Genomic DNA, 19,356 nt, shown 5'->3' on the forward strand with positions numbered 1-19,356 from the left:
GTGATATCAGCTCACTGCAAGCTCCACCTCCCGGGTTCACGCCATTCTCCTTCCTCAGCCTCCCTAGTAGCTGGGACTACAGGCGCCCGCCACCACCCCCGGCTAGTTTTTTGTATTTTTGGTAGAGACGGGGTTTCACCATGTTAGCCAGGATGGTCTCGATCTCCTGACCTCATGATCCGCCTGCCTTGGCCTCCCAAAGTGCTGGGATTACAGGTGCGAGCCACCGCACCTGGCGACCTTGTAATTGTTTATGTTTTCAAGTTTTCTTCCTTTCTCTCCCTCTTCCCTCAGCTTCAGCTTTGTAAATGCCTTTGAGTCTTTGGGGGGAATAGTTAAATGAATTGCTTGGTGTTCTCTTTATGGAAGTAGCCGTTAAGTTTTTTGTTGTTGTTTTTATGATAATGATGACTTCCTATTACTTCCAGTCTGACCCTAGACATGGATTTCTCTAGGAATATACTGGCATTTTGGCTATCTATCCAGCTGTTGCTTCCATTTGCTTATTCCTTGAGAGTAAGGCAATTAATAACTTACGCTTGTCTTTATGTTCCAGCCTGAAAGAATAGACCCAAGCGCATCACGACAAGGATATGATGTCCGCTCTGATGTCTGGAGTTTGGGGATCACATTGGTATGTTTATGCTGATTCAACCTTGCCACAGTAGTGTAACAATAAGAAATTTAGAAGTGAAAGAAAACTTAATGAGACTTCCCCCCCTCATTAAGAACTATAATCACAGATACTATGATTTTAAGTTGCTGGAAAAAAAAAAAGTATGTATTTATTTACCTTAAAAATCAAATCAGACTTGATTATTTCCCTTGAAGTTATGTGAAGTATCTAGAGCCCTTTAATGTTTTAGCTGGATCTCTTGGCCACAGATAATAGGAGTCAACTATTATCTGCAACTGCACTAAGAATTGGAAAAGGAGAAGCCAGCTTACCTGCAGTCAATTCTTTGATGAAGGCACATCGGCTTCTCCCTTTTCAGGCAAGGTGTAGTATGTCCAGTAGTACTGTATATAGTGCGTATATTATACGTATTTTTGTATGTAGAAAATAGTTTTACTTGGAATTTTCTATTCACTGAATAGAAAAATTACAAGTGAATGAGCTGAAAGTAATTCAGTTTTTGAGGGACAGTATATTAGTCCATTCTCACACTACTGTAAAGAATTACATGAGACTGGGTAATTTATGAAGAAGAGAGATTTAATTGCCTCACAGCTACGCAGGTCATACAGGAGCAGGGGAGAGAGAAAGCGAAGGGAAAGGTGCCAGACGCTTTTAAACAACCAGGTCTCATGAGAACTCTATCATGAGACAGCACTAGGGGGATTGTGCATTAGAAACCACCCTCTTGACCCAGTCACCTCCCACCAGGCCGCTCCTTCAACACATAGGGATTACAATTCGACATGAAATTTGGGTGGGGACACAGAGCCAAACCATACCAGACAAGAACTACCTAGGTGATAATTCTAAATGAAAGTTCTACCTTAGAACAACACTGAGAAAGACTAATAAGAAAACTACTTAATTTGCAACAAGCAAACGCAATTATATAAACTCTTCCTTCTTACCTATGGACTCTATTGAAATTTTGGTTTCATTTAAAATATCTGTATCAGTTCAGGCTGCTCTAACCAAATGCTGACCTTTGGGCTATAATCTTATCAAGAACAGAAATTTCTCACAGTTTCAGAGGCTGGGAAGTCCAAGATCAAGGCACTGACAGATTTGGTGGCTAGTGAGGGCTTGCTTCCTGATTCATAAAAAGCCATCTTCTTGTTGTGGTCTCACATGGTAGAAGGGGCAAGAGAGCTGTCTGGGGTCTTTCTAACAAGGGCACTGATTAGATTCATGAGGATTCCACCCTCGTGACCCCATCACTTCCCAAAGATCCACCACCAAATACCATCGCATTAGGGATTAGGCTTCAACATATGAATTCGTTGGGGGGTGGGGACACACACACATTCAGTCTCTAGCAGTATCTTTGCTCATTTCCTTTTTACCAAATTTTGTTTTGAAGTCTTAGGTTTGTTTTCTTGTGCTTGCTGTTCTACGAGGACTTGCTGGGTTTTTCTGATTTGGGGTAACTTCTTTAGCTGCTTCTACATTGAAGGTGAATTTTGTATCCCTAGATGAGGCTGTCCTCTAGGTAGGCAGGCCAATCCTATTCTTTCATTTTCTCCAATTTTCAGTTTTTACTACCTAAGACTCTGTAGCCCAGAAATACACAGGTTCAGAGCAATGAGCTTTTTTTGTAGCTTATTAAATAATCTTCACGTGTTCATTGGTGTTAGATGTTTCTAGGATCTTCTCTGTCATCAGAAACACTTACCCTTGTTAGTTATTCTTGATGAATCATATTGCCAGGCCTAGAGAATTCTTTGTATAGAGAGTTGAAGGCTGACAGCTCACTTCTGCAGAGGACTTTGTTTACTTTACTTTGTGACCAAATATAGGAAATACCTTCTGGAATCTTTTCTCATTGTGAAGCCAACCAGCTAAAGAAGAGATTCTTCTTTAGACAGGAGAGAACATGGATCTTGGGCATCTTTTAGGTTTGGCAGCTGGTCCCAAAGACTGCAGCAAGGCCTAGAGCTTCCAGCTGAGGCAACTATTTGCATATACAGGATATTTACAATTCAGAAATACTTATCTATGACTAAACAATTACGTTTTAAAAGCAAGTATGTACTTTCTTACAGAAAGAAAATTTTGTTTTGTGAAAGGTTTTAACAAAATTTTTTAGCAAGTTTAAGTACTTTTAGCTAAACCTTGTTGTTTGAAAGGTATTCTGTACTTACAGTTGGTTCATAATTTATTTTTCATAAGGATAATCTTATAAAAATTATGAAATGTATGAAATTAATTTCTAAGATCCTAAGTCCTTTATTTTATGATATGCAGCCAATTTTTCTTTCTATTATTAAAACACAGGAAGGAATCTAATGAAGTTATTCCTAATTCTGTGAATAACCAGGAAGGTTTACATCTTGAAAAGCATTTATACTTTTAACAAAAAGAAGCCTCAGCTGAAGGAACACATTTTTCTGTGTGTGTATGCATGAATGCCTGCTTACTTTTGTGCACACATGTGTGTGATTAGGAACAACAGCGAGCTGACAGAGGCATCTTTTAGGAAGGAAACGGAATCAGTGTTCTGAGAGTTCTCTCTCTTCCTGTATGCCATCTTCCTCTGTAATATGTTTGGAGCCTCATCCTCATGTGTCAGTCCCCTGTCAGTGCATGTAAAATGGGATTCATTATGCGATGGTGCAGATTTAGATACGTTTCTTGGAAAAAAAACAAAATTTGTAGTGTTTTTGTTTTGTTTTGTTTTGTTTTTGAGGCAGAGTCTCGCTCTGTCACCCAGACTGGAGTGCAGTGGCATGATCTCGGCTCACTGCAGGCTCCGCCTCCCAGGTTCATGCCATTTTCCTGTCTCAGTGTCCAGAGTAGCTGGGACTACAGGCGCCCGCCACCACGCCCGGCTAATTTTTTTTTTTTTGTATTTTTTAGTAGAGATGGGGTTTCACTGTGTTAGCCAGGATGATCTCGATCTCCTGACCTCGTGATCCACCCGCCTTGGCCTCCCAAAGTGCTGGGATTACAGGCATGAGCCACCGCGCCCAGCCTAATTTGTAGGTTTTCATTATTTTTCAGAGCAGAAAGGGAGATAGATGAGAATATGATTCACTGGTTATTAGAGAATATTTTTGACCCTTGATGGGATTGGGACATCCGTAAGACTCTTCAGATCTCTTCTGGTGTGGCTTAGAAGTACTGTCCAGAGCCCTTTACTGGGGCTTCAGGGGGCAGGGTTTGACCCTGACTTGATTTCTTCACTACTTGTAAAATTTGGTTATGGTTGAAATTGCAGTAGTTACAGAACAGCTGTAGAGCAGGATTTGCACATTGTTTCCTCCAAGCTCAGATTGGGCTTTTGTTTGTTGGATGTTCTTTTGCCTTAAAAAAGAATCTAACCACTATTCTGGACCAAGACCTTCCTCTAAGATGGCTAAAAGTTGTGCATATTCTATACTAAAATAGTTCTAAAACCAGTCTTCCAGACTTTCTCACAAGTCAGACCCAGAGGCCGCCCTGGAGCATGCATTGTAGGGACATTGTCTAGACTTAAGTTTTGTGTTCCCGTGTATTCCAAGTCCTTGAATTTGGTTAATTCAGAATTCTCTATATGATCTTGATTTCTAAATATAACTTCTACTTAGCCTTTATGATTCTAAAGATTCCTCCCCAGACTAACCTGTGTTTAATTCAAGGTTTTACAAGAGTATTGCTTGTAGTTTAGATTTTTTCGTGGCCATTCCAATGGAGAGTAGTAAATAATGCCTGGTGTATTTTGCTCTTTCCTCTTTGTTCTCTTTAGTATGAGTTGGCCACAGGCCGATTTCCTTATCCAAAGTGGAATAGTGTATTTGATCAACTAACACAAGTCGTGAAAGGAGATCCTCCGCAGCTGAGTAATTCTGAGGAAAGGGAATTCTCCCCAAGTTTCATCAACTTTGTCAACTTGTGGTGAGTACCTGGTTTATGAATGGTCGAACATGCATGGTGAGAATAGTGAGATTTACTTGGTCTTAGCAGCACATGGAGGAAGGGGACCCTTGGTCACATCACCGTGCTTTTTAAGCTGGGACTCTGGATCACTGTGGCTGTATGGAAGGTTACAGCTAGCTGGGAGAGGCATCACCTTCTTATTCTGCTACTCAGGTATTGGTGAAAAACAGCCATGAGTGGTGGAGAAGCTGCTGTCTCCAGACTTCCAGTACCCTGGTACAAGAAATACCAGGTTAAACTTCTAGGTGAGACTGATCATCTTACTCTAATGTGGTTCTCACAATGCAGTTGCACCAAAATCACCTGGAAGCATTTACTGAATCAAGACCTTGCCAGATCAGACTTCAGGGTTGGATCTGTGTTCTGACATAACATAGAAAACAGTTGGGTTTATGTAGTACGGTCACATCCACATGCAAAGTGTAGTTGGTAGAACTATATATCTTTGCTCTCTGAAACCTTACTCCAAGGAAGGTGTGAACCCCACACCTGTTGTTGTTTGTCCACCTTTCTAATAGTTAGTTGTGTGTTTGTGTATATGCAGCACCTAAGAATAAACATATGCATATATGGAAGAAATACAATCATGCTTTATACTGTTTCAGTCTCTATTTTAAATAAAATATTTCTGTGTTATCATTTGAATATTTTGACATTTATTTTGTTTATCCAACATGATTTAAATGTAAGACATGGTATGAACAAAAAGCCTCAGAGCATTTTGTGTATCTTCTGTTTATTCCTGAAAATACCTTTTTGTTTCTCATAATTTTCTCCTGCCAAGAATGCTATTTCTCTCTACTCATTTTAGGTCTTATAGACTTATATTAGGGAACATTGCCCTCCTCTGTATGAAAAATTTAAAAATATTTGTTTGACTATAGCTTTTAAGTCTCTCTCATCTTCTGTAACCAAATTCTACTTTTGTGTTGATTTTTCAGAGGGGAGAGGAATACTTCAAGATTTTCTAGGTAGAAGAAGGACATAAAGATGACTCAAATTGGCTGCTTCCTCCTTTTAAAACACAATCCTTTATTAATTTGCACACAATATGGATAGTTTATAATTGCATAAATGTGATCATTTTATGTATTTCATTTTTATGAAATATTTGCTTAAAAGGATCTGTATAAGTCTTAGAGTATAATATCTAAAATGATCACCTGTGAGCCTTCCATCATGGTTGCTTTCTTTTTAATTCCTTGATATCTTTATTGGTTTTGTTCTGTATGTATTGGTACTTGTACATGTTTATTTCTGTTTCCCTTGATGCCATAGTAGAGTGACAGTTTTAGACATTAGAGTCTCATTGTTTTCCCTGAGTAGGTTCATAGTTCCATGTCATTGCAAATCGTTAACGTCTACATTGAAGGGTACTTATGTTTATAATATGCTCATATTAGCTCTCCGTATTTGTCCATTCTTTCTGCCACTCTTTGTCTTGGACATTGCCTGTAATCTCTGACCTGGATCATTCAGATTTCTCATAATCCAATATTGCCTTATTCCAAATTATTCCCCTTTTTATTAGAGTTGAATTTTTTATGATGTATATCTGATCATGTTACTTCTCTGTCTAAAGTATGCATTCTTAACAGGGTGATATTGACCCTAAGGAGGCAAAAATTGATTTTGGAGAAATGAAAATCTTGGATTGTATAATGGTTTTTAGTCCTCCAAAGGGCTATAGAATATAAACAGATATGCACTATATCTGTCGTATTTAAATTTCATGATGGGGAGGATAAGTAATGAAAAAAAAATTGAGAAATATTATTCTAGAAACTTCATCTTATCCTTAAAATTAATTAATTTAGGCTTTCAGAACCCATAATGATCTGGACTTAGTTTATTGCTCTGGCCACATTTCTTTTTTTTTTTCTGAGATGGAGTCTCACTCAATTACCCAGGTTGGAGTGTAATGACGTGGTCTCCGCTTACTGCAGCCTCCACCTCCTGGGTTCAAACGATTCTCCTGCCTCAGTCTCCTGAGTACTGCTGGGATTACAGGCACCTGCCACCGCACCCGGCTAATTTTTTGTATTATTATTACTATTTTTTTTTAGTAGAGACGGTTTTCACCGTGTTGGCCAGGCTGGTCTCGAACTTCTGACCTCGTGATCCGCCCACCTTGACCTCCCAGAGCGCTGGCATTACAGACATGAGCCACTGCACCTGGCTCGCTGTGGCCAGATTTCTTATGACTTCCCTCTCCTTGAATGGTTTTTGCCAAACTGAATTTCTTCAGTTATGTAAATTAAAAGCACATAGAGGATAATATGGGAGAATATTTTCATTACGTTTGGGTAAAGGTTTCTGAAACAGAACATAGAGAAAGATTGATAAAATTGGATTTCATTAAAATTAGGAACTTCCATTGATTAAAAAGACAGCGCTGAATGACATGCCAAGCCACACATTAGGAGTTATTTTTCATACCTATATTCAACAAAGGACTTACACAGAATATGTAAAGAATACTTAAAAATGTAGAACACTTATGAAAAATAACAACCAAAAATAACAAAATACTTGAAAGGCACTTAAAATATTCAAGAGGCCAGTAAACATATTCATTGTGCTGCCTTCATTCTGCATTATTAGTAATCAGGGGAAATGCAGGTCAAAACTACAATGAAATACCACTATAATCACCAGAATGACCACAGTTTAAAATACTGACAGTAGCAAGTATTGATGAGGATCTGAAGCAACTGAAAGTCTCATACATAACTTGCAGGAGTATAAATTAGTACAGTTCCCGTGAAAAACAAGCAGTAATCCAGTATAGCTGATCTAATATGGTTGATGTATACACCATGGTTCAGCAATTCAGGTTCTAACTATATACCCAACAAAAGTGTGGACATAAATACACTAAAAGACATATTTAAGAATGTCCAGAAAAGCAGATTTATAACCTACTATTGGAAACTCTTTGTACAGTAGAACAGATAATAAGTTGTAGCATTATGTATACAGCGGTATAGGGCATCGAGAAGATAGAACCATTGCTTCACTCAGCAACTTCAGTAAATCTCACGACTGATGTTGAGTGAAAGAAGTAAGACAGAAAGCAGCATGTATGGTTCTATTTCTATATGAAAGTTAAAAGCAAACAATATAAGGTATTGGAAGTCAGAATATTGTTACTTTTATTTTAGTTCTGCACTTAGGAGTTGTGTTTTCTGTGTGTCTGCTTCAATTAAAAGTTTTCCTAAGATAAAAAAAAAGGATAAGACTTATGGTTCAAAAGGAAGACCTTGCCGGCTGAGGTGTCTGAGCCCCCGGCATTAGGAAATGGTTGACTCATGGGTTGATAAAAAGAATTTACAGACAACAGTATAGGTTTGAAAAAGGAAAGTTTATTAGAAAGAAAGCATGCTGCAGAAGAGTGCAGCGGGGCACTGAGCATGCCACAGTGGATTTTTCCTTAGGGGTATTTATGGACCTTAAAGCTTGAGGGTAATTTAGACCATATTATCCATGTAGGTCACAATAAATGATTACATTTGTAGTAATTTTTTCCTTAAAGTCAGCAAATGTTGCACAGTGAATTTCAACATGGCATTCTGAAGATGTATAGAAATTCTAGTTACTTAAAAAGTTTTTTTGGGGAAAAAAATCTGAAACCAATGCCTGCTTTAGATAATAGGGAAGTCTAATTACTTTTTGGTTTTTTTTGTTTTTGTTTTTCATATGGAATCTCGCTCTGTCGCCTAGGTGGGAGTACAGTGGCGCGATCTCAGCTCACTGCAACCTCCACCTCACAGGTTCAAGCTATTCTCCTGCCTCAGCCTCCCAAGTAGCTGGGACTACAGGCACATGCCACCATGCCTGGCTAATTTTTGTATGTTTAATAGAGATGGGGTTTCACCACATTGGCCAGGCTGGTCTTGAACTGCTGACCTCAAGTAATCCACCTGCCTCGGCCTCCCAAAGTCCTGGGATTACAGGCATGAGCCATTGTGCCAGGCTGGGAAGTCTAATTCTAATTTTCCCCAGATGAGGAATTTTGCCTCCAGATTGCCTGTTTGATAGTCATTGGGTGGTTTTTGCTCCCTTCTAAATTCCTCAGATAAGGAGTTTTTGTCTCTGGGGCCTGTTCAGTGGTCACCAGGTGATTTTGCTCTCCTCAGATCTCAGCCCACATTTTAAACTGTGACCCAGATTGGAGTGCAGTGGCATGATCGCAGCTTACTGCAACCTCAACTTCCCAGGCTCAGGCGATCCTCCAGTCTCAGCCCCCCAAGTAGCTGGGACTACAGCAGTGTGCCACTATACCTGGCTAATTTCTTTTTTTTTTTTTTTTTTTTGTGAGACAGAGTCTTGCTCTTGTTGCCCAGGCTGGAGTGCAATGGCACAATCTCGGCTCACCGCAACCTCCACCTCCCGGTTTCAAGCGATTCTCCTGCCTTAGCCTCCAAGTAGCTGAATTACAGGCATGCATCACCACACCTGGCTAATTTTGTATTTTTACTAGAGTTGGGGTTTCTCCATGTTGGTCAGGTTGGTCAGCTCCCGACCTCAGGTGATCCGCCCGCCTCAGCCTCCCAAAGTGCTGGGATTATAGGTGTGAGCCACTGCACCTGGCCCACCTGGCTAATTTCTTAAAACAAATTTTGTAGATACTGTATTTCACTGTATTACCGGGTTGGTCTTAAACTCCTAGGCTTACGCGATCCTCCTGCCTCGGCCTCCTGGAGTATTGGGATTACAGGCATGAGTCACTGTACCTGGCCTGGATAAGCATTTTAAAGTGCCATTTATTTATTTAGGACAGAGTCTGGCTCCATTGCCCAGGCTGGAGTGTAGTGGCGTGATCTTGGCTCACTGCAGCCTTCACCTCCTGGGTTCAAGAGATTGTCCTGCCTCTACCTCCTGAGTAACTGGGACTACAGGCACGTACCACCACGCCCAGCTAATTTTTGTATTTTTAGTACAGACAGGGTTTCGCCATGTTGGCCAGGCTAGTCTTGAACTCCTGACCTCAGGTGATCTGCCTGCCTCAGCCTCCCAAAGTTCTGGCATTACAGGGATGAACCACCGTGCCCCACCTAAAGTCCCTTATAAAATGTAAAAGAGTTGGTGCAAAACTGAGGAATCCATGGAGCTCTGAAATTGACTGAAATTCAGGGAGGGAAATTATGGGAGAGAAGGAAGAGTCAAAGTAAATTATGATAACCCAAGCAAATGTAGATTTGCTGTCTAAATTCATATTGTATATGGTAAAAATACTTAGAGAATTTAATTTTAAGAAAAATTACTTTTCAAAGTCCCTGGTTGGAAAGATACACTCCTCTTGCCCCCAGTTGATGGGCAGAAGCAAAAGCAAATCATTCAGCCTAGGACTAAATGATTCCGAAAAATAAAGTTAAGTGGAATATGTAGTCCACAAAAAAATTTCAACACTCACAAAAGAAATGAGAATCAGAAACAATGGATAGTAGGAATAGATCTGCAGAGACTTCAAATATTGGAATGAAAGGAAACAAAAAATATATAAGTGTAAAGAAAAACAAAGAGACAGCTGAGAAATATAAGCAGGGAACACATTTATAAAGAACCAAATAGAACTTCTAGAAATAAAAAGCATAAATTAAAACAATAGCTGGATTCAACAGATTAGATATCGTTGAAGAGAGATTAATGAGCTAGAAGACAGAGCTGAAGCTCTCCCAGTAGAACTTTTTGAGGTGATGGAAATGGCCTATATTCTGCTCTGTCTAGTGTGGTAGCTGCTAGCATTTGAAATGTGGCTAATGTAACTAAGGAAATACATATTTTATTAGAATTAATTTTGCTAATGGCTACCTTATTAGTCTAAGGGGAGCTAATTATTGATAACAGATGATTAATGTCAGCTGTAATTTAGAAACAGAAGACAGTCAATGTTAATAGTTTAAGATTTCCACCCAAATAGCATCATAGGTTTATACACTGACATAATTTTCTGCTCCAGTAGATGAAATAGAAAAACACAAAATCAGAAAGGTATGGCAGCTTTACAAAGAAGGCAAATATCTGTGTGGGTGAAAAATGCAACAAAAATACTTACAAAATGCTGTGTAGATCTGAAGCCATGGGCTTGCTGTATTCCAGGTCATTTTTCATTCTGGAAAATGAAAACAATGATTTCAGTTACTTCCTGGGCCACAGCTTTAAGCAAGCTATGGTACTACACAACAACAAGGCTTTAGATACCGATTTTGCAACCAGAGGACTGGAACTGTAATTATCCTAATACCAACATAGGAGTGGAACTTGAAAGGTCCATTATAGGACCCTGTTCAATACTGGTGGCCCTGTGAAATAGAGGCAACTGTAAAACTGCTCTATATGTGTATCCCTAGCTCCCAGTTCAGTTCATAGTGATCAGTAGGGCACTCAGACATTTGTTGAACAAATGTATGGATATGCGTGGAGGGTAAGCATGTTACTTCAAAATGAGTCTGCAAATCAAAATTCCTAAATACTGAAGGGTAATGCTAAGAAAGCATTTAACAAAATGGAACAGAAACTTACTTTAAGTTGAAATAGATATCTGAAATTGTCTGAAATATGCTGTAAAAGAAAATCAGTATATTTAGGTTGCTCAAGGAAATAAGGGTATAAATTAAATTAAAACTGAGGAAGAAACAAATGAAGCAGTTGGAAATAGAAGTCTTGGAAATGGAAAAATCATAGCTGTTGATATGAAAGACACAACAGACTTGATGTACTCTAGACTGGAAATAATCGAAGGCAAAATTAGAGAAATAGAAAATGGAGCTGAGAAGTTCCCCCAGCATGACACAGATTATATGAAAAGCAGTAAAGAATCGGAATAGAATACCAAGTAAGAGGTTCTAAGATGCATGTAATGGAAATAGAGAAGGCAACTCTGAAAGTGGAGAAGCAATATTTACAGAGATCATAGGGGAAAGAAAACATTTGAAAACTGATTTAGTATAGGGTTTCAGATTGAAAATGAAGTCTGTTTATCATGTAGGATAAACAAAGGTAAAAGCTGAAAGGTAAATTTAAATATAAATTTAAAAGGTAAATTTTAATTGATATTGTGCAATTTTGCTTCAATGCATAAATGATGAAAAACGTATAAACAAAGGTATAAGGTACATAAACTTATACCTTTGTTTCTCATCATTTAGGCATTGAAGCAAAATTATCAAACAATATCAGGAAGAGAAAACAGATTATCTGTTAAGGATTGATAGAACTGACAGCAGATTTGTTCCCAGCCACAATAGTTGCAGGAAAAAGTGGAGTCACAGCACCAGAGTGCTGAGGGAAAATAATTGTCAACCTGGTCCTAAAGTTTTATACTCAGGCACTCAAATATTCACAATAAGGAAGAAATACAGACATTTTTAGGAATGGGAAGACTGTGAGCTTACAATTCATAGACTGTTTTGATCCTTGAATGGTGTGGAGGTTAGGGATGCTGACCGCCTGTTCAGTCAAAAATCTGCATATAACTTTTGATTACCCCAAAACTTGACTACTAACAAATAGCCTACTGTCAACCAGAAGCCTTGCTGATAACATAGTCAATTAACATAACGTTTTGTATATGTATTATATACTGCATTGTTACAATGAAGTAAACTAGAGAAAAGAAAATATTATTAAGAAAATCATAAGGAAGAGAAAATACATTATTCAGTAAGTGAAAGTGGATCGTCATAAAGATCTTCATCTTTGTCTTCACATTGAATAGACTGAGGAGGAGGAGGAGTTGGTCTTGCTATCTCGGGTGGCAGAGGCAGAAGAAAAATCCACATATAAGTGGATTTGTACAGTTCAAATCTGTGTTGCTCAAGGGCCAGCTGTACTTGGCCAAGAAGAAGAGTTAACCCAGAAGAAGGATGTCACGAGTTGGATACCTGGAAAGCAGGCTTTTGAGACAGAGATAAGAGTGTAGGACGTTGACTAGGTAGTGATCTTGGGATCAACACTAGCAATGAGAAGGAAACAAGATTGAGCAGAAGAAGCTGAGTTGCAGCGCCGTGTCAGTGAAAGCCTCAGGCAACTCTGGGAATCTGTGAAGCTGGGAGGGCCTTTAGTATTGATCCACCTTGGAATGAGGACCTTGGATTTTTATACACTTTTGTGGCTCAGTCATTAGAGACGGACTGTCCCAGGTGGGCTAAGGTGGCTCTCTTTAGCTGTGGTAATTCTGAAGAGGCCAATAGTAAAGGGTTGTCAGCTGGTAGCATGCCCCACAGTGGAAGAATAAGTCCTTCCTCCTCAAAGAGGGAATCTACATAGTACATTGCAGTATCCATTACAGAAAGTGGGATATGGAAAACAGCAATGAGTTTAGAAAGAGGTGAACTATGTTACCCATATTCATGTTTGATAGTAAAATACTGAGGTTGGAAGGGAATGGTGATTAAGATACGGGCCAAGATAGGTGAAGTAAATATAAACAAAATGAAAATACTTTTGGCAGCTTTAATTAGGCAAGGTAGAATTTAAGGAGACAAGGAGAAAATGTCAACAGGGCAGAGATTTGTATATACTGATGTAGTCTTTAGTGAAGTTATATTGTTTTAGACTTTTGGACCAAAGAACATATTGAGATACAGAGTATAAACTTTTTAAAACTTAAGGATAAATTGATAAAAATGTATATGTAATTTATCTCCCAGAATTACTTGATTGCTGGTTTCTCTTGGGTAGTCTCTGCATAAATACCTGTCTACTTTTTTATTTACATTTAGAAAAGCATATATGTACACAAATAATTTTATACTTGTACAACATTTATATATTTAACTAGTGTTGTGTAGCTATGCCATAATTTAGTCAATTTTCAAGAATTAGTATTTTTCTAATTTTTAACTAATCATCCTACACTGACTATCCTAGAGATAAATCTTCAGATTATAGACTGTCATAATTTTTTGTATGTGCTTTACTGTGTTTAGCAGGCTGTCTGCATTGTTACTTTGGATCTGAAGGAAAGAACTATTTCATTCTTTGTAATATTTCATCTGTGAAAAGAAAAATACTTAGGCAAATGAATCTACATTTTAATAATGTTATTTTTCTGTTATTTTAGCCTTACGAAGGATGAATCCAAAAGGCCAAAGTATAAAGAGCTTCTGGTGAGTGTGGGACTGTGGGGATTGTAGGTACATCCTCACACCGGAACTCTCTTAACGTGCTGGTTCACTAAGCAAGCAGTGGGCCTCTCTGTCATAAACAAACATCTCAACTTTATTGAGTTTTTTTTGTTAATGTTTTTAAACAAATATTTGGAAAGAGAAAATTTGTAGTTATAATTTTTCTACTAATACTAGCTAAATTCTCATGGAAAATTTTGGTCTTAACATGTTATAAAAATTACCCCCAGAGAATTCTGACTTTCACTTTAAGAAGCCATTTTCCATTGCATAGTCTATGTGATGCAGCCATAAGAAAAAAATTAGTGAAAAGTTTGTGTTTATTCTGCCCTTATAAAAACTCACACAAATTTACATCATACGGCCTATTCCCATTTCTTTGAAAGTTCTCATTCATCCCATGGAACTTGGGTGTTTTAAGCAGTCTGCTGGGTGTGGCATTGGTAGGGCAGTGGAGAAAGTATTGTGATCTAATAATGTGGGAATATTTTAAGAGAAGATCCATTTGTTTGTCACATTTAACTACTAGCTCTCCAAGGATGTTGTGACAAACTTACGATATTGCAGTCCATCAATGACTGTAAAAACATCCTGTCAGCATACTTAGGCTATAAAAGAAAACTGTTGATAGAGATGGAGTTTAAAAGGTGAAGCAGATGCTGGGGCCCTGGCTCTGGAGAGTACAGGGAAGAAGCTCCTGGGGCAAATTTTTCTTAGGCCTCTTTTGGTCAAAAGGATTACAACCTTTTTGTTAAAAGGTCAAAAGAAGAGGTCAAAAGGATTGCGACCTTTTTGTAAAAAGGTCCTCCTGTTGTATATGGGGGAAATGGAGGTTGAGATTTATACTGGTGTCCCAAGAGGAATAGCGACTGGTATTTACGTCATTCTTCTTAGCTCTTAGATGGTGTGGTGGAGACTCCAGCTATGTTTTGTGCTGAGTAACAACTTAGCTGTCTCCCTCAACAAACACTCCGTGGTACACAGATAAGTTTCCAGACCTCGTTGCCAAGGTGGCACCTTCAAATCATTACCACGTATCCTCTCCAGGCCTGCCCACGCCCATTAGCATATCTGCATGGAATAAAGGCTGTACTCACCTCTCTGAACTTGTGGTGTTGCAGTATTTCACAGCTGTGTGTGGTTGGGAGCCTGGAGTTCTGTGTTCTATAGAAATTGGAAAATGTTCAGTTTGGGCTGTCATACAAACTTTTGACTTTTTTGTTTACAATTTTCTTACAGAAACATCCCTTTATTTTGATGTATGAAGAACGTGCCGTTGAGGTCGCATGCTATGTTTGTAAAATCCTGGATCAAATGCCAGCTACTCCCAGCTCTCCCATGTATGTCGATTGATATCGCTGCTACATCAGACTCTAGAAAAAAGGGCTGAGAGGAAGCAAGACGTAAAGAATTTTCATCCCGTATCACAGTGTTTTTATTGCTCGCCCAGACACCATGTGCAATAAGATTGGTGTTCGTTTCCATCATGTCTGTATACTCCTGTCACCTAGAACGTGCATCCTTGTAATACCTGACTGATCACACGGTGTGAGTGCTGGTCAGAGAGACCTCATCCTGCTCTTTTGTGATGAACATATTCATGAAATGTGGAAGTCAGTACGATCAAGTCGTTGACTGTGATTAGATCACATCTTAAATTCATTTCTAGACTCAAAACCTGGAGATGCAGCTACTGGAATGGTGTTTTGTCAGACGTCCAAATCCTGGAAGGACACGGTGATGGATGTACTATGTCTGAACTTAGAAACTCGGGCTTGAGTGAGAAGAGCTTGCGCAGCCAACGAGACACATTGCCTTCTGGAGCTGGGAGACAAAGGAGGAATTTACTTTCTTCACCAAGTGCAATAGATTTACTGATGTGATATTCTGTTGCTTTACAGTTACAGTTGATGTTTGGGGATCGATGTGCTCAGCCAAATTTCCTGTTTGAAATATCATGTTAAATTAGAATGAATTTATCTTTACCAAAAACCATGTTGCGTTCAAAGAGGTGAACATTAAAATATTGAGACAGGACAGAATGTGTTTTCTCCTTTACCAGTCCTACTTTTCATCGGGAAGACTCAGGAGTCTGCCACTTGTCAAAGAAGGTGCTGATCCTAAGAATTTTTCATTCTCAGAATTCGGTGTGCTGCCAACTTGATGTTCCACCTGCCACAAACCACCAGGACTGAAAGAAGAAAACAGTACAGAAGGCAAAGTTTACAGATGTTTTTAATTGTAGTATTTTATCTGGAACAACTTGTAGCAGCTATATATTTCCCCTTGGTCCCAAGCCTGATACTTTAGCCATCATAACTCACTAACAGGGAGAAGTAGCTAGTAGCAATGTGCCTTGATTGATTAGATAAAGATTTCTAGTAGGCAGCAAAAGACCAAATCTCAGTTGTTTGCTTCTTGCCATCACTGGTCCAGGTCTTCAGTTTCTGAATCTCTTTCCCTTCCCCTGTGGTCTATTGTCGCTATGTGACTTTCGCTTAATCCAATATTTTGCCTTTTTTCTATATCAAAAAACCTTTACAGTTAGCAGGGATGTTCCTTACCGAGGATTTTTAGCCCCAAATCTCTCGTATGCGCTGGTGTTTAAAAGGCTAAGAATAGTGGGGCCCAGCCGATGTGGTAGGTGATAAAGAGGCATCTTTTCTAGAGACACATTGGACCAGATGAGGATCTGAAATGGCAGCCTTTACCTTCATCACCTGCTAGAACCTCTCCTAGTCCGCCACCATTTCTTGGCATTGGAATTCTACTGGAAAAAAATACAAAAAGCAAAACAAAACCCTCAGCACTGTTACAAGAGGCCATTTAAGTATCTTGTGCTTCTTCACTTACCCATTAGCCAGGTTCTCATTAGGTTTTGCTTGGGCGTCCCTGGCACTGAACCTTAGGCTTTGTATGACAGTGAAGCAGCACGGTGAGTGGTTCAGGCACACTGGAATATAAAACAGCCATGGCCTGAGATGCAGGTTGATGCCGTTATAGAACCAAATCGTGGCAGGTATTGCCGTGTCTCCTCTCAGAGTGACAGTCATAAATACTATCAAACAATAAAGGGAGAATGGTGCTGTTTAAAGTCACATCCCTGTAAATTGCAGAATTCGAAAGTGATTATCTCTTTGATCTACTTGCCTCATTTCCCTATCTTCTCCCCCACGGTATCCTAAACTTTAGACTTCCCACTGTTCTGAAAAGAGACATTGCTTGATGTCTCCCTTCGACCACAGCAAGCCATCATCCTCCATGGCTCCCGGGAACTCAAAAGGAATCTGTTCCTCTGCTGTCAGCTTCCGGTCTGGCTCAGCATAGGGTCACTTTGCCGTTATGCAAATGGAGATAAAAGCAATTCTGACTGTCCAGGAGCTAATCTGACCGTTCTCTTGTGTGGATGTCCACATAAAAAGGCAATTTTAGTGTATTAATCATAGATTATTATGAACTATAAACTTAAGGGCAAGGAGTTTATTACAATGTATCTTTATTAAAACAAAAGGGTGTATAGTGTTCACAAACTGTGAAAATAGTGTAAGAACTGTACATTGTGAGCTCTGGTTATTTTTCTCTTGTACCATAGAAAAATGTATAAAAATTATCAAAAAGCTAATGTGCAGGGATATTGCCTTATTTGTCTGTAAAAAATGGAGCTCAGTAACATAACTGCTTCTTGGAGCTTTGGAATATTTTATCCTGTATTCTTGTTTGAATTCCTCCTCTATTTAAGATATATACATGGAATCGAAGTGTTTATGTAATAGTTCTATCCTTTTGCCTGCAGGTCAGTTGTAATAAATCTAGGATGTGATGATGACTTTGTAATTTGATTTTCTGAAATCAGACCCTGAGAGGGGAAAATCAAGTAAATTACATTAAATTATCTGTGCAATTCACACCGGGGAAAATGACCTCCTTTTGGAAGTGTTTTATGGCTGCTTTCTTTTTCTTCTTCCTTCCCATGGCTACCCTTTTTGCTTATCCTTCTTGAAACCACAGATGTATCTGTTAAGCACAGCTTTGCTTGAACAGGCATCACAGTCTCTTGAGTTTCTTTGTTGTCCTGACCTGCCCCAGCTTTCTTAATGCTAAAGGAAGTGGGTACAGTTCTTCAACCTGTGTCATGGTGGAGAGGTACAACTTGGAAGGCTATCTGGGCCCCGCATATGGTTTCCAGTCATGCCCTTGGCTCTTGGTGCTACAGCTGCCAGGTGAGCATTAGATGTCAGGTTACTTACTGGGTTGGAATCACTCACTGTTACCTTAGAAGGGTAGGGAAGATTGTGGGTAAAAGACCTCTGGGAGGTCAAACCTGGGATGTTTATGGATGAGAGGACAATGGAAGTGAACAAAAAACCATGGGAGCCTGGAAACTGTTGGAGAAAAGCACTTTGCAGCTCCAGCACTGTATGTATCTGCTGTACTCTACCTCCTACCAGTGACTGATCGGATAACAGATTCATTGATATTATGGTGATTCAGCACCTTACCCTTGTGCCTGCTCCAAACAGAATCTGAGATACTATTACAGAGCCAGATGTGGTATCAAACATTCCCCTGAGAGGGGTGTGAAAGCAGGAATTCTGGCCCCTCCAGCTAAGCCTCAGCTGCTAAGGGAAAGGGTACTCATTGGGTTTCAACACTGGCATGAGAGAGAGACTACACACTCCCGTGTTTCATAGGACACTGCCTTGTATTTGTTCATCTCATTTGATTCCAAATGCAGCCCACTAAAATCAAGTGGCTGTATCCCCTTTTAGATGTAAGAAAACCAAGGTCCGGAGAAGTGAAGTTCTGGCCCAAATAACAGTAGGGAGCAGAGCTGAGCTTCAGGTTCAAGGCCATAACACGTACACCAAGAAGTTACGTTAATTTAAAAACACTGCTATTAAAGAAGTGGTGTGGAGTTGAGAAGTAGAAGAATGCGTATCGTTGGGGACACTGTGTTCATAAACCTGACCAGGGCCTGCTTTGTTGTTTTGGAAACGAGTTGAAGGCAGAGGTTCTGGGGGCCACAGTGGGGTTACATACAAAGTGATCCATACATAGGCAGCTGTGTAAATTACCTTTGAATTAACTAGAGGAACTCTAGGTTGTAATTCTTAAGTGCAACACCTGAGAATTCAGTGTCATGGACTGAACGTCTCCCTTAGCATGAGAATGTGGCAATCACTGAGAATGAGTAAAGCGCCCTTTCGTTTATTTATTTATTTTTTATTTTTTGAGACAGAGTTTCGCTCTTGTTGCCCAGGCTGGAATGCAATGGCACGATCTTGGCTCTGCAACCTCTGCCTCCCGGGTTCAAGCAATTCTGCCTCAGCCTCCCGAGTAGTTGGGATTACAGGTGCCCACCACCACGCCCGGCTAATTTTTTTTTTCTTTTTTTTCTTTTTTTTTTTTTTGAGATGGAGTCCCGCTCTTGTTGCCCAGGCTGGAGTGCAATGGCATAATTTCGGCACACTGCAACCTCCGCCTCCCAGGTTCAAGCAATTCTCCTGCCTCAGCCTCCCAAGTAGCTGGGATTATAGGCACCTGCCACTACACCAAGCTAATTTTTTTTTTTTTTTTTTTTTGTATTTTTAGTAGAGATGTGGTTTCACCATGTCAGCCAGGCTGGTCTCG

The 19,356-nt window shown here is 39.5% G+C and overlaps 1 protein-coding gene across 3 annotated transcripts in view; it reads left to right on the forward strand.

Annotated features, from left to right (window-relative positions):
• LOC105473552 (mitogen-activated protein kinase kinase 4) overlaps positions 1 to 17,551 on the forward strand; it is a 122,290-nt gene extending 104,739 nt beyond the window's left edge. For all 3 annotated transcript variants that reach the window (XM_011727358.2, XM_011727357.2, XM_011727359.2), the window contains 4 exons: positions 557 to 634; positions 4,404 to 4,552; positions 13,662 to 13,707; positions 14,965 to 17,551. In XM_011727358.2, coding sequence (XP_011725660.1) covers positions 557 to 634; positions 4,404 to 4,552; positions 13,662 to 13,707; positions 14,965 to 15,078 — 387 coding nt within the window. In that variant the 3' untranslated portion in view covers positions 15,079 to 17,551. The remainder of the gene's footprint in view (positions 1 to 556; positions 635 to 4,403; positions 4,553 to 13,661; positions 13,708 to 14,964) is intronic.
• Positions 17,552 to 19,356: the final 1,805 nt, after the last annotated feature.

Source organism: Macaca nemestrina, chromosome 17, assembly GCF_043159975.1.
Source record: "Macaca nemestrina isolate mMacNem1 chromosome 17, mMacNem.hap1, whole genome shotgun sequence".
In the NCBI taxonomy this organism is placed as follows: Eukaryota; Metazoa; Chordata; class Mammalia; order Primates; family Cercopithecidae; genus Macaca; species Macaca nemestrina.